This window comes from Hippoglossus stenolepis, chromosome 8 (assembly GCF_022539355.2).
Source record: "Hippoglossus stenolepis isolate QCI-W04-F060 chromosome 8, HSTE1.2, whole genome shotgun sequence".
NCBI classification, from domain to species: Eukaryota; Metazoa; Chordata; class Actinopteri; order Pleuronectiformes; family Pleuronectidae; genus Hippoglossus; species Hippoglossus stenolepis.
Genome location: NC_061490.1, coordinates 24,673,945 through 24,687,949, shown reverse-complemented (window position 1 = coordinate 24,687,949; position 14,005 = coordinate 24,673,945). Strand labels below are relative to the sequence as shown.

The 14,005-nt window shown below is 42.0% G+C and overlaps 1 protein-coding gene across 1 annotated transcript; it reads left to right on the top strand.

Moving 5' to 3' along the window:
• The first annotated feature begins 6,087 nt into the window (after positions 1–6,087).
• On the top strand, positions 6,088–13,271 carry LOC118114020. The gene is made up of 13 exons (XM_047340863.1): positions 6,088–7,676; positions 8,089–8,530; positions 9,190–9,374; positions 9,453–9,576; positions 9,861–9,983; positions 10,281–10,349; positions 10,438–10,625; positions 10,722–11,062; positions 11,398–11,538; positions 11,682–11,822; positions 12,223–12,363; positions 12,533–12,716; positions 12,799–13,271. The coding sequence occupies exons 1-13, from the start codon at positions 7,567–7,569 to the stop codon at positions 12,965–12,967; spliced, it is 2,358 nt and encodes a 785-aa protein (XP_047196819.1). The 5' UTR covers positions 6,088–7,566; the 3' UTR covers positions 12,968–13,271.
• Positions 13,272–14,005: the final 734 nt, after the last annotated feature.

The following is a 14,005-nucleotide window of genomic DNA, read 5'->3' as shown; positions in this document are numbered from 1 at the left end:
CAAAATACAAATCTGGATAGTGAATTTAAACATGTTTTTTTAAGGGGATTGTGTTTTTACTTTGTAATTTTTTTGGTATTAGAGTGAAGGGACAGCCATTTGAATCTATTTCATAACACCCTGCAATCGACCTCTGGAAAACATGAAATAGATGTTTAACAAATGCAAAAAAAGGGGAATTAGAACCCAGCTCCCTTTCAGCTGACGATTACTGGACGAAGTGAGTGAGAATGACGGAGAGTTGTTTGGGGAAGTTGCAGAAATGGTCGCCCTGATCCGATGTCAGATAGTTGCCGAGCAAGAGATGCACTGAAGAGATGAATAGTTCAAATTAGATACGAACATGTGTTTGCATGTGCGTCAGGATAAAACACCTTCACTTAGATAAGAAGATAAAAGACATACAACAGCCCAGAGTTAATTCAACAAATCAATTCAGGCCATATGGAGACAGGAAGTCACATTTCTAACATCAGGACCAGAACTCAACAATCAGCCTCGTGTGGACCTCGTCCGTCCCGTCACTTTGACGGACGTATCAAAGCCGTCGAACAAAGCTGGTGACTGACAGACAGTGACCTCTACTCATTCCTCCCCGTCAACGCAACAAAGACACTCGCCGTCCATTTACAGACAGCTGCCGCTCGGCACGCCGCAGCGCCAGGCCGCCCTCAGACCCTCGCAAACCAAACAGATTACTGTAAAGAAAAGGAAATCACGTTAGGGGATGAGAGTGGAGGTGAAGAGGAATCGCAGCCTGTTGTTCTAATATTAGCAGCGCTATTGTTGTAGGTCGGGCCTGCTGGGAGCTCTGTGATTGGTCGTAATACACAAAAGCAGTTGTGATTTAATTTTGTGCTCGGGACAATGTTCAGAATAGTGTGTGTGTGTGTTTGTGTGTGTATTCTCACAGATGCATTTGGTCCAATCAGTGGCCCTGTTACGGTTTCATCTACTGTTGTGTGCTTTTGTTTGTGTGTGTAACGAGATCACATGAATACATTGGGATGATATTGATTTTTCATTACATATCTGCAATCAGCCGGTAAGTGTTGTAACATGACAACAAGATGGAGACAGAAATCTGACGTTATTAAGACAAAAACAACCTTTAATACCCTGTTTTTTATTTTACATTGGAATCACAAACATTTTTATGATTTTAAATGTAATTTTAATTGTTCATCTTTTTTTCTGTCACAAATGATTAAAAAATAACAGAACACACACACACACGGACTGTGTAAATAAAGATGGACGACATGACGGGTCCTCAAAAGTGAAGCCCTAGCATCTTGATCACCCCCTAGTGGCTGGCACTAGTGTAGGTCATACATCCTCCTGCCTCCTTCATGTTGGTGAATTGGACATGGACTAAATGAAAAAGGTCAAACTATACATGTCAAATAATTTCCTAAAGTTCCTGTCATCTTTGGTGGTTCACATCAAACTGACGTATCGTCTTATCGTCCATCTTTGTTTAAAGTCTGTGGGCGAATATGATGATGGTCGCTTCACATTAGCAAGTTAGCATCGTTACTGAAAGCACGTTAGATCTCTTCCTATAGGATCGATGAAGTAGATTCAGTTGTCTATCCTCGACTGAGCTGTTATTGACATGTGTAGAATGGCAGGAATAACCAACCGGTAAATATTGGCATCGAATGATCCGTCATCAAACTACTGTTTCTGTTTCCCTTTGGCATGTTAGTTTATTTCTCAAAGCTGCGCCCGCCGCGCTGCCTCTGCTCCTCCCGGGGTTAAAGCTGTCAGAGGGCACAGCAGACGATGGGTGTCAGACTAAATAAACGCCGGGAACCCTGGCTTATTTGTTTGGTGTTAACAGTCTGACTGCGAACCCCCGCCCACCACCGCCACGCCCCCTTCAACTCTTCCAGAGGAGCTCTTCCTTCACGATGGATGGACAGTTCTCACAAACTGAAGGATTTACAGGCAAAATGTACAGTTGGGATGAAAACACTCAGTTGTATATAATGTGAGTGCATTCAGGCAGACACACAAAAACACAATGAGAGAAGCTCATGCGGGTTCCAGCCAGTATTGATCTTTTAACATAGGATTATACAGTCTGGCTCTATAGGCTTAGCGGCCTTTAATTCCCTCACAGAATAGATAGACTGACTTTGGCTCTATACATATCTGGATCAATGCAAATCTACTTTCGCCCCAGCGGTTCAATTTTAAGCGAATTCCATTAGCCATAAGTAAAAGTTTTCTTGGGTAATGTGATTAGGAGGGGGTCTTCACCCATTGAGTCCCTAAGAAAGCGGTGAAACATTTTATTCCCTCCTTCCTTTCTTCTTCTTCTTCTTCCTCCATCCCTCCTCCATGTGTTCACTCTTTGTCTTTCTCGCAGTCTCAGCGACGTGACCTGCTGCCGCGGCTGAGGAAGTGACGATCACCGCTTGTGATGCAGGGACACACGCGCACATATTAGCCGGTGGATGAAGAAGGACGGAGTGATTTCTTTTTGTGGCTACGTCCACACTCTTTAATTTCAGTTTTAAAAAGAATCGCAAAGTTTTCAAGCCCTGAAACAGAGATTTTTTAAAAACGCAGCTGGTCCCATGTTAGTTTGAGAAATCCAGTTTTTGGCCGGACCATAGTCCAAAGATGGACGACATCACAGAAATGACGAACAAATCAATTTATTGCTAAATGCTTATAAAGTCTATTTCCAATGTTCTCGTCACAGCATAAGTTCAGGAGAGAGTGTTTTTTCTCTGCGTTTCCTCAACATGGAATCAAAGAGTGAGATTAGCTAAGTGGTCAAAACTAATCAGATCACAAGGTTTTAACTGGGCGACATTGATGAGCTGGGGAAAATAATTCCTCCCGACAGTCCATCAATCTCATCCATATTCACTCCCCCCCCCGCCCGAACATCTCCACGGTTCCTCCGCAGACCCCGAGAATGTGCTAAATGACCTCGCACACCGACAGCGTGGCCGCGCGTTCACTCGATAGTGACCTCATTGATGAGCCAGCTCCTGCCAATGCTGTAACACACACTCACTCACACACACATCACACCAGTCAGGAGGTCAGGGCGACCCCATCATCATCACGCCGGCCCGAATGGACAGCGGCGGCAGCGCAGCAATGACATTGGCCGTCAGCAGCGAATCTGATGACTAAGAAATCCAAATATGAGATTAGTCCCTCTGACTATCCTGATCCTAAGTGCCACTCCACACAAATGGGGCCCTAAGAAGATAATAACCGTACAATTGCTTTTATAGGGATGGAGTTATTCAATTACAAGCCCTCGGAGTGAAATGTTGCTATAAACGTACCTCAGCCGAGCACGGCCATTTTTATCATCTTAAGAAAGAAGAACGTTTCTCTGAGGGTGGTGTGAGTGAAAAGAGCCATGTTTACAAAATCATTAGGGCCCGAGCACTAACAGTGGGAGGACCCGACTGAAATGTTCTTCTTCTTCTTCTTCTTCTCCGTAAAGAGTCGCCTACGAAAACTCATGAAGCTTTGCACACGCATCAAAAATTGTATGGGTCTCCAGATTTGGCAAGACAAAATTGCTCTATAGCGCCACCTAGAAAATTGTAAGCAATTGTATGATAAAATGTAAATACGTGCATAGAAGTATAAATAAAGTTGTTCTTTCAGTCCCAGTAGTACAAACTGTGCACAATGCACTTGGCTTTTAATACATAAAGAAGCTAAATTATTTCGGTTAATTAAATGCGCAAACATCCTTGGTGCACAAATGGCCCTAAAAAATGAGAAATGTCATCTGTACTTGAACTCACCATCTTGCACGAACCACATTTGGTTTTAATTTACATATCAAGAGCCTCTGGAACATTATCGGATCAAACTCAACCGCCACATTCAGATGCAAGTAAATTACATAAATGACTGCACAACTACCACAAGCTTTCCTGAAACCCTTCTTTCCTCCAATGAAAATGAACTGCTGTCGAACGGCGCGGCAGCTAAATGAATGAACGTGTCTGACCATTCTTCCCGGCTCTTTGGCAGCACCGAGTCGGAGCTGTTGAAAGACCCGAGGCCAGCTCGCCCTCTCCCTATACCTCCAACTTAATCCTGTTTACCAGGATTGAAGTGGAGAAGTCTCTCTGTACCCCCCCCACTGCTGCCTCCCCCGTTTGAAAACATCTCCTGGACTATACCTACGTGCCCTCATCCAGGACAACTTCTATTACTTACAAATTACAGGCTTGGTAACCCAGTTACCCACCAAGGCTTTGGTTCTTCTGGAAATCAACAGGGTTTCCAGGGGACCGCGGCTCGGCCAAGGGCAAACAGCAAAACAGCCGAGTGTGTTCAGTTGTGGCATAAAATTTCAAAATAAGTGATCAGCAAAAGTAACAAATATCTACAAAATGTTACAAACCCTAATAACTATAAGCTTATGAGATAAAGTTAAAAATATCAATGTATATATTTTATACACATGTTGTTACATCAATATTACATCATAATCGATTATCATTTACCGCCATTCTCCACAGGGCGCTCCCCAATAACGACTTACAACAGCTTTAAAATTATTGATTGATTGATTGACTCATCCTCTGACGCTTTCTTTGCGCTCAGGAGGAGACGTGCCTGTGGATAATCACCCATCAGACTCTGGGGAATCACTGATTCAGTGTGGAGGTTGAATGTTGAAGGAGAAACCCAACCAAGATTTAGTTTTGCTCCACACTCCTGCAACACAATACCTGGATGTTTCGTCATTTTCTCAGTCAACAAGTCTTTGAATCAACAGTGAAGGAGACGGCTTTTTTGTTCTCCTCTTACTTCCTCTTCATCTTGTGATCTACATTCTCCAAAATAGTTTTGATGCACCTTCTGTTGCTGCTCTGTGTGAGCATGGATCTGTGGAGCCAGGCCAGTCATTTGGGGCTTTACAGAGACGGTGTGATATATGAGGCATTGATAAGTGCGGAGGTGCGGAGGTCTCAGGACACACAGACCTGCTGCATTGTCAGAGCGCCCTGCAGGCTTCCTTACTAGAGGGGATTAGTTTAAGCTAACTTTCTGTCATTCACATAGACCGTAGGTCATTCACAGTTTATCTGCAGCTGTTTCTGCCAACTACTCTAGAGCACTTTCACCAGAGAGGTCAGGTCTGGGAAGTTTCACACGGATCGAACAATTATTATCCTGCACACACACAAACACACACACACACACACACAGTTACACTGGCATCCACCCATATATGATGTATGCACACATGTGCAATTATTAAAAAGCCAAAGTATGATGTATTAGTCAAGAAAGGAAAAATCAAGTTAATTATTTCGTGAGAAGAGCCTGAATAGGCGTTCCTTTCCTATGCATTTACTGGAACCCAAGGAACTCTTCATCCCCAGACTCCTCTTCAAAGATCTCCATGATGCGACAGCGCTGGTGTTTCTCCAAATCCAGAGCTGTTGGATAGCACGGTTTAAGTTGCGCAATGTTCACGACCCGGAGATCCTCTCCAGAATCCTCCAGGACTACTTCGTAAGCAAGTGGGCTGATTCTCCGCACTACTCTGTAGGGGCCCTTCCAACGTGGAGCAATTTTAGCAGAGAAGGACTGGCTCACCTTGGAGTACGGATGACTTTTTAACCAGACTCTGTCTCTTTCTGCAAACATTTGGTCTCTCCTGGCAGTCAGGCTGTTCTCATCAAAATTTCGTAGGAAATGCTACGAAAAGTAATGCACTAGAATTCGTATGAATTCCACGTAATCGTGAGTCAGGAGGCTGGGGACACGTGACCTATGCGCTTCGCTCTCTTCGTGAAAACAAAAAACATGGTGGACATTCATTTTATTCTTTATGGGAAATTAAATATTTTCATAGTTTAAATGTGTTTTTGATCAACTTTGAAGAATTTTATATTTATTTTCATAATCTTCTTTCAGATGGTTTGTATGATATTTTGTTGTTAGTTTTCTTTTATCGGATTTATTTTGTTGTTATGGTTGTTGCTATGGACGCTTCCCTCGCTGCCACCATAGGCCGCCACTCACATATAAGGCAACCGCAGTTTAAAACTCCCAAACCGGGACCATTGTGTTATCGATGCGCATGCCGTTGACGGGTACTTTGTGATGGAATGAGTGAGCGTCCTGGAGCTCTTTGAAAAACTTCTCCTTAGCATTACAGCTAACCGCTAGCATGGGCGTGTTGGTCTGTTCAGCCTCAAGACCATTGGCTAGCAACGGGCATGAAAATGAGTGATTGACAGGCTTTCAAATGGCTGCTAGGACATTGGTAGAGCTTGGGTTACGAGGAGGAGGTGTCCTTGGTGAGATGAGCTGGAAGCTGCACCTTTGTGCTCCTCTCGAAGAGTTGGATGGAAAGAGAAGATGTGAGCTGGAGAAGCCAGGCTTCTTCCCTCGGCGATGCAGGGAAAAGAGGCTCGGGGGGAAAAGTTAAAAAAGGGAGGTAATACCTCCAAGTTAATCGATGCTGCCCGGATTCTGGTAAGTTCTTCACTACCTGTAGCCTGCTGACTCTTCACACTAGCTACATATCCCGGTTGAATGAATGTATAATAGTACATTTTATTTGTATAGCACTTTTAAAAGGTACTCAAAGGCACTTTGCATGGTAAAAACACTGACAGTAAAAACAATAACAACAAGGTAACATTATAGCAGTTAAAAGACACTTATTACATAAATAAATCACAGATTAAAAGCAAAATAAAAAAGGTATAGATTAACTTTAGATGTCTTGGTGAAGTGCAATATTTCTTGTACGGAAACACTGTAAATACAAAGAAGTAAGAAATTCAGGTGACATATATGTCAAACATTCATGCTCAAATCGTACAATACAACATATAAAATTGTTAGTCATTGTTTTTTCTACCCTCCCAGGGTCATAGCCCCATTTCTTACTAAATTTACTGCCCAGAAAATTGGCACAAAAACTTCAAATATCTCACTTTGATAGTTCAAAGGCCACACTGTATGACCACTAGACCAGAATTTTGGAAAAATAGTAAACAGGGAGTAATACATTTTTTATGTCTCTCTCTGATTTCCATCAAACTAAACTTTGTACTATAATAGCAAGGATGTCTGTAAAGTTTAAAATCATTTTGCTTTGCTAATCTGACAAAATTTGGATACCTCCAAAACTTGTTTTTCCTACTCCTTCTAAGCAAACTTGACTCTCAATGAACTTTGTTTGGCATCTTTTTAATACTATAAGGTGGACAGGTTATAGGCCATACTGTTTGACCAGATCAGGGCCATGGTCAATTGGCACAATAAGGATATGGAGCTACTGACAATATAATGCTTTTTGTTTTTAATAGTTAATCCATGTTCCCGATTTGTTTTCAGGTTCACAAATTCAAGATGGCAGGGTTGCACCCTGTTCTTCTTTTTGGAACAAAGAAGAAGGACTGTGTGTCCTGTGACATGGAGTGCTTTCTTCTTCTCTGTTCGGTTTATTGGCAGGGGGCAACCAGAGTAGATCAAAGACGTTTGGCAACCTAACTATCAAATCTCAAAGAAAGCATTTGATAAAAAGGAATCCTTATAAATAGGATGCAATACATCTTTGATCTGTTTTGGTCGATAGACGAAGTGAATGTGACAAGTCTTCACTTGTCACATGTCACATGTGGAACACATCCAACCACTGATGGAAGAACATGGTAAGTTTATTACTATTATAATTTTTTTGTTGGTTTGTTGTTTGTTACCATGAAACTTAGTAGTATGCTATATGGGTTTGGGAAGAACAAGATCAAGATCAAGTGCAGATTTCACTTGGCGAAATAGAACATTTTTGGACATTTTCATTAATTTCATTCATTGATTGATTAATCTGCTAAGTAACCAAATGCATCAAATAGATATAGTCGATAAAAAAATACTTGGTGGAATAAAAGTATAAATTAGCATTGGAAGTTGAGTGAGTTCAGTGCAGTACTTGAGTAAATCTACTTTCCTCCTCACAAGAGCTCGACAAATCATATCCCAGAATGTAAATGGATGTGTAAACTCTTACGATTTATAAGACAAAATTGAATACCTTGTTCTTTCCTTTTTCTTTTTTTCTGGTAGCTATTACATTATAGGGGGGAAGATGAGGTACAGCTTCCTGAACACATCTTCATTGCCCCTTCAACCATGTGGTCAGTCCCAGGACTACATCGGTTACCTCTCCTCACCCTTCTCTGACTACCTGGTGCTGTCTATTATGGGAGAAGGCACCTATGGAAAAGTAGTCAAGTGTGTGAAGACAGCCACTGGTGAAATGGTGGCTGTCAAGATAATGAAGAAAAGAGAGTTCACACTTCTGACAGAGAAGGAGGTGTCCACGATGTTAATCCTGAAGAACTATGATCCAGACAAGTTCAACTTTGTGAAGTTCAACAGTGTTTTTGTCGACCACGAGTATGTTTGTGTCGAGTACGAATTGCTGGACCAGAGTCTGTTCGATTTTGTGATGAAGAGACCCACCCACTGTTTGTCTGTGAAGGAGATTCGCCCAATCTTGCATCAGGTAATTTCTATACTAGAGTTGTGCTTACATATAAGAGGTAAACATAAACACAGGAACTCCTATAGAATACAATACAACTGGCTGTTCACCAAGTCCTGTTACTGTCACATGGAATATTTACCACTCAAAATCCTGAGTAATGTTCGAAACAACAGTTTACCTTTGATTTCCAATAGAAGTGTTAATTTCTGGAAGGTGATCTGATCATGCGTATCTCGTTCATCAAGCTCCAAGCACTGATTGAAAATACCTCCTTTCGCTGATATTTAGACTTTCCAAACTAAAAACTAAGTTTGAGGCTGCATATGTGTTTTACTTTACTAAGAGCAGCGACATTTAGCATTGATCAGTCTGCAAATATAACAATATCAAATAACAAGTTAGAGTTTGAACTGCTCCATACACTTGTTAAAGAGTGGAGTGGTGGAGGGACCAGTGATCAGTCAGTTGTTGTTGATTTGAGGGCATTATTGTTCTTTCAGTGTATTTTACTGTAAGCTTGTTGTTCTTCTGTGCAGTGGGTTGAGATAAATCCTTGTATTGGACTGTTTAATGCAACTGATGTCTTCAAAATCTGACAAAAGAGGAAGAAGATATTCAGAAACATCCTCTGATAATTTGTACAGCTGCTGACTTTATGTTGTAATTTACCCTGACAGATGGCCACAGCTTTGGAGTTACTGTGCAGGATAGACATTGTCCACACAGATCTGAAGTCAGACAACATCATGATGGTGGACCACATCAACGAGCCATTCAGGGTCAAATTGATTGACTTCGGCTTGGCCTGTTGTGTTGCAGATATAGAATCGAACACGCCGTACATCCAGCCACTTGCCTACAGGCAAGTATTTGGCAACTTGTACAACCATAGCAAACGAAATAGGTGCTGCGATAATGTAATAACTCATCCTCTTTTTAGGGCTCCAGAGAGCATGCTGGGACTTCCATTAACACCAGCCACTGACATCTGGTCTCTGGGCTGCATTGCTGCAGAGCTGTTCCTGGGGTCGCAACTTTACCCTGGAAACTGTGAATATGACATGGTCAGTATTACAATCAATACATATTAAGTCATTGTTTTGAATACAGTGGAAACTGACAGTGAATTCAGAGGCCAAACTGATCATAATAAGCAACCGATTACTATAAATGTATGACAGTCCCAGAACTGGAGGAAGATAACAGTGCTTTTAAGGTTGCATGCTCGTGTATGCACACACACACTGACTCACTGATGCAGCGTTCCATTGAACCACGGAGCTCCGAATTTTCGGGGTTTTAGTAAGCAACTCAATGATCTTACTCGTGTTGTGTGTTGTTCCTACAGTTACAACTTATCACCCAGACTCAGTGTCAGATACCGGAGCGACTGCTCAAAGTTGCACAGGACACCAGATGGTTTTTCAGTAAAAGGAAGGAAGGTGGAGCGAGAAAACGATGGATCCTGAAGGTTAGTAGCTTCTTTTGCAACTATCTTAGATATGCTGTAAAACAATGTAATTCATACATCGACTCCTGCCTCATGCGAGCTCTACACACCCCTCGCCTGAATGTTTCAGAAGTTTTCCGGTGGTTCTGAAAGTGTCTGATACGGACAATCACCTGCTGTGTTCTTTATATGTGAAAAGCTCCAGAAAATGTCAATTTCAAGACATTTTTTCGGCTTTCATGTCTGAAAAGAGTTTAATGACTTTTCCCATCTTGTATTTGGGACACATCAAGTAAATAAATTGTTATCTCTTTTTAGAGCCCGGAGGAAATGGGAGTCAGAACCAGGATCAAGAGCCAATTCCAATCCCTGGACAGCCTCATCAGTGTGAGGTTTTTAGTTCTAGAAAAACATTTGACAAAGACATGAGCCTGTGAGATTTTATTGAACTTTGTGATCTTTTTCTCTGACTCAGGTCAGACCAGTCTGCCATTTATCGGAGGAGGACACCATGGCAGAACTTGAAGACAGACAATTATTTGCAAATCTACTAAAGAGGATGCTGCGTCTGGACTATGGCAACCGCATAACACCCAGCCAGATATTTCAAGATCCCTTCATGACAATGAACTACATTGAAGAGAAATACCCCGACAGCTTCTAGTAAGTCAAAATTAAGATCCTGTGTCTTAAAAAGACATAAATCTCTCAAATAATGGAGATCGGCGTAGGTTCTCAAGTCAACTATTTTTCTTTCAGTGTGAAATTGAGCTTTGAGCTGATGGAAGTCTGTCGGACGAAGCCAGTTCAGCCAGTGCAGCCACCATGGTCGAACCTACAAGCATCTACCAGCCTGGGCGAGTGCAACACCTCCAACTCGGTCATTCCTGCTTGGCACTTCCACCGAGAGCATCCTTTTGTACAGCAGTTGGCATTTGATTTTTCAAATTCCCTTTTGTTGGATGACCACATGCCACGATGTCAGCAATCGGGCTCACAGAGTGCTCATCCAAGGAAGAGAAAGGACAGAAGTCCAGACACTGATTTACCAGCTTTGAAGAGGATGAAGCTGGACTGCATTGAGGAGAACACACAAATATGTAAGTATTGACTTTTATTCAATGTATCTCAGTTCAGCCACGTCCTGTACAAACCACTGATTTATGGGTAGTTTGGTCAAACGTGGCGAATCTGAAACATATTTGATATTCATGATATCCACCAAAGTCTCAAGAAAACTTCTAGAACTGGTTTCTGTTGTAACTAATTAGTAAATACTCTCCCTCTATGTTCAAACAGTTTATTTTAAATCAGTCTGGGGGATGATATCTTTAAGTCTCATCAGTGTTAAGCTCTTTCAGTGTAATAATTTCCCATAGTTCATTAATATTTATTTGGTGAATCAAAACAATAAAATTGTCCTTTGTCTTTATAGTGTTGCTTCCAGACACTCCAGCTGGGGATACTTCGAACCTTGACCATAATCCTAGGAAGAGAACGACCAGCAGTGAAGACATTGGTTTACCAGAAGAGAAGACAGGGAGGATCTACGAGCCTGAGGTGGACACACAAACTGGTGAGTACATCAGTTCCTCTCAGTTCAAGGTTGTGAGATGCTGTCAACTAGCTAACATAACTTTTGAACACCAGTGTTAAGCTTTTTCAGTGTGTTAATTATTTGGTGAATAAAAACAATAAAATGGTCCTTTTTCTTCATAGTGTTGCTTCCAGACACTCCAGCTGAGGCTACATCCAGAAGTGATTATAATCCTAGGAAGAGAAAGACCAGGACACAAGACATTTGTTTACCAGATGCGAAGAGGAGGAGGATCTACGAGCCTGAGGTGGACACTCAAACTGGTGAGTACCTCTCAGTTCAAGGTTGTGAAGAATTGAACTTCAGTTATATATAAGATGCTGTCAATTAGCTAACATAACTTTTAAACACTTCTTGTATATTTATTGCTATGATTATGGTACCTGTATGAGATTAGAATATAGCCATGAATTGTAAAAACATCCACAAACATCTCTGGAAACCTTCTATAGTTAGTTTATGTTAAATCAGTTCAGTGGATGAAATCTTTACATCTAATGAGAAATCAGGAGATAATGTTTTACTACTGTTACTCTTTGTCTGTGCGATAACTTCCCATTATAACAGTGACAAAGTAGGAAGGAATTCACCCCGTAGAAGGAAATGTTTCATTAATATTTATTTGCTGAGTAGGAACATCACAATTTTACTTTGTCTTTTTAGTGTTGCCCCCAAATGCTCCAGCTGAGGATACTTCAAGCTTTGACCATAATCCTAGGAAGAGAAAGACCAGGACTGAAGACATTTGTTTACCAGATGCGAAGAGGAGGAGGATCTACGAGCCTGAGGTGGACACTCAAACCGGTGAGTACGTCAGTGCATCTCAGTTTTTTTGCCGGTCCGTCCGTCCAATTCTTGATCAGTTTGATAAACTTTTGATCAGTTGTCACTCGGACTCAAAGATCAAGTGATTAGATTTCAGTCTTCAATGTAAAAGGTCACAGTCATATTATGTGAATCTGTTTATTTTTAGATTTACTCCAAAATGTTCCAGCTGTCGCTTCATGCAGCTACCACAAACCTATGGAAAGAAATACACAAAACAAGAGGAGGAAGCAGTTGAAGAAGAAAATGAGGAAGAAGCCAAGGAGAATAGTTGAGGAGACAGAAACAGAGACTCTCCCCAACTATCCCCAGGGTTCATGGACTGTTGACACGTAGGTATTCTTTAATATCAATGTCTTGATTTGATGATACTTATAGTATTCAAGACACTAAAACGATATTTGTTGTGTGCAGATGGCCAGAATGCTCATTTCAAAGATCCAAGAGAGACAGGAAACGGCATCATCTCGACAAACCAAAGAAAAGCGAAAAGAAGAGAAGACGGGAAAAAAGAGTTACATGGAAAGGGCTTTCTGGAACGTCCCCAACTGAGCAGACAGAAACACCTACAAAGAGAGACTGATGGGAGGCTTTCTGAAACTACCAACGTACCATACACGTCGCAAAACACACGCCAATATGCCCTACACATAAAAAACCGCTAGTGTGTTCAAAGTGCCGACAGTATCAAAGTATGCATGATGCGGTATGCATTTTGCGGATTCCATATCATGAGTCATGACAGCACATGTCCAAAGGCTGTCTTATCAGCTGCCCATCGTGAGGGGGTGCACACCTGTAGCGGGAACGCGCATTAAGGACAGGAGCGCAACGACCGGAGTACGAGAAGTTCGTGACGGAGGATAAATTAGCAGCGACACGTGAAGGAGAGGCAGTTTTCGCCGGGGGCTCCGGTTTTCCCCATTCCACCAATTTTTGCAATAAAATTATGAATGTGCAATGTTTGATTCCTGAAAGACTTCTTATTATGTTAGTGCTATTGTGGCCCCCGGCGTCATAGGTGTGATTCCACTCCAGATAAATCATGATATCTCAGCAATCACTCAAAGACCAAACTTTCTGGAGGTTGTGCTGACTGATTATGAACTTGGTACATGTGACAGAGGCCTCGTCTCACTTTAGCTTACTCACACTAACCCCCAAACACACACATCATCCCACACACACACTCACTCAGTTAACTACACACACACCTTATGCCTCCTCCACTTTACCTCCCCACCACAAGGCCGTGAGGGCAACAAGCTGGGTAAGTAGCTAGCTAATTAGCTAATAACCTGCTAATCAAATTGGCAGCCACCGGCCCTTTAAAGGTTCGGAGACGGTCCATTACCTCTGGCGACTGTCATCAGAGCTCTGATCCGTCCGATATTCAACCAAAGAGCTCGACATTTCTCATCCAACATTTCACCTTCATCCATTCAAGGCCTCCCCTGATAACGGCCCTCCTGTCCGAAATGAAACGCCCCCTTGAATGTCTGGCTTTACAGTAAATGACCGTAGGCTGTGTATAAACACACACACACTCACGACGCCTCGAACAGCGCTGAGCTCTCCTCGCCTCCCCAATTAGGCCTCTAATTTGGCTAATGGAGCATTA

Bases quoted from the DNA above. Each gene is read 5' to 3' on its own strand.
- LOC118114020 (XM_047340863.1), top strand. From the start codon at position 7,567: ATGCAATACATCTTTGATCTGTTTTGGTCGATAGACGAAGTGAATGTG. The intron at 9,577-9,860 runs GTCAGTATTACA...TTGTTCCTACAG, and splicing joins GAAACTGTGAATATGACATG to TTACAACTTATCACCCAGAC. The intron at 12,364-12,532 runs GTGAGTACGTCA...GTTTATTTTTAG, and splicing joins TGAGGTGGACACTCAAACCG to ATTTACTCCAAAATGTTCCA.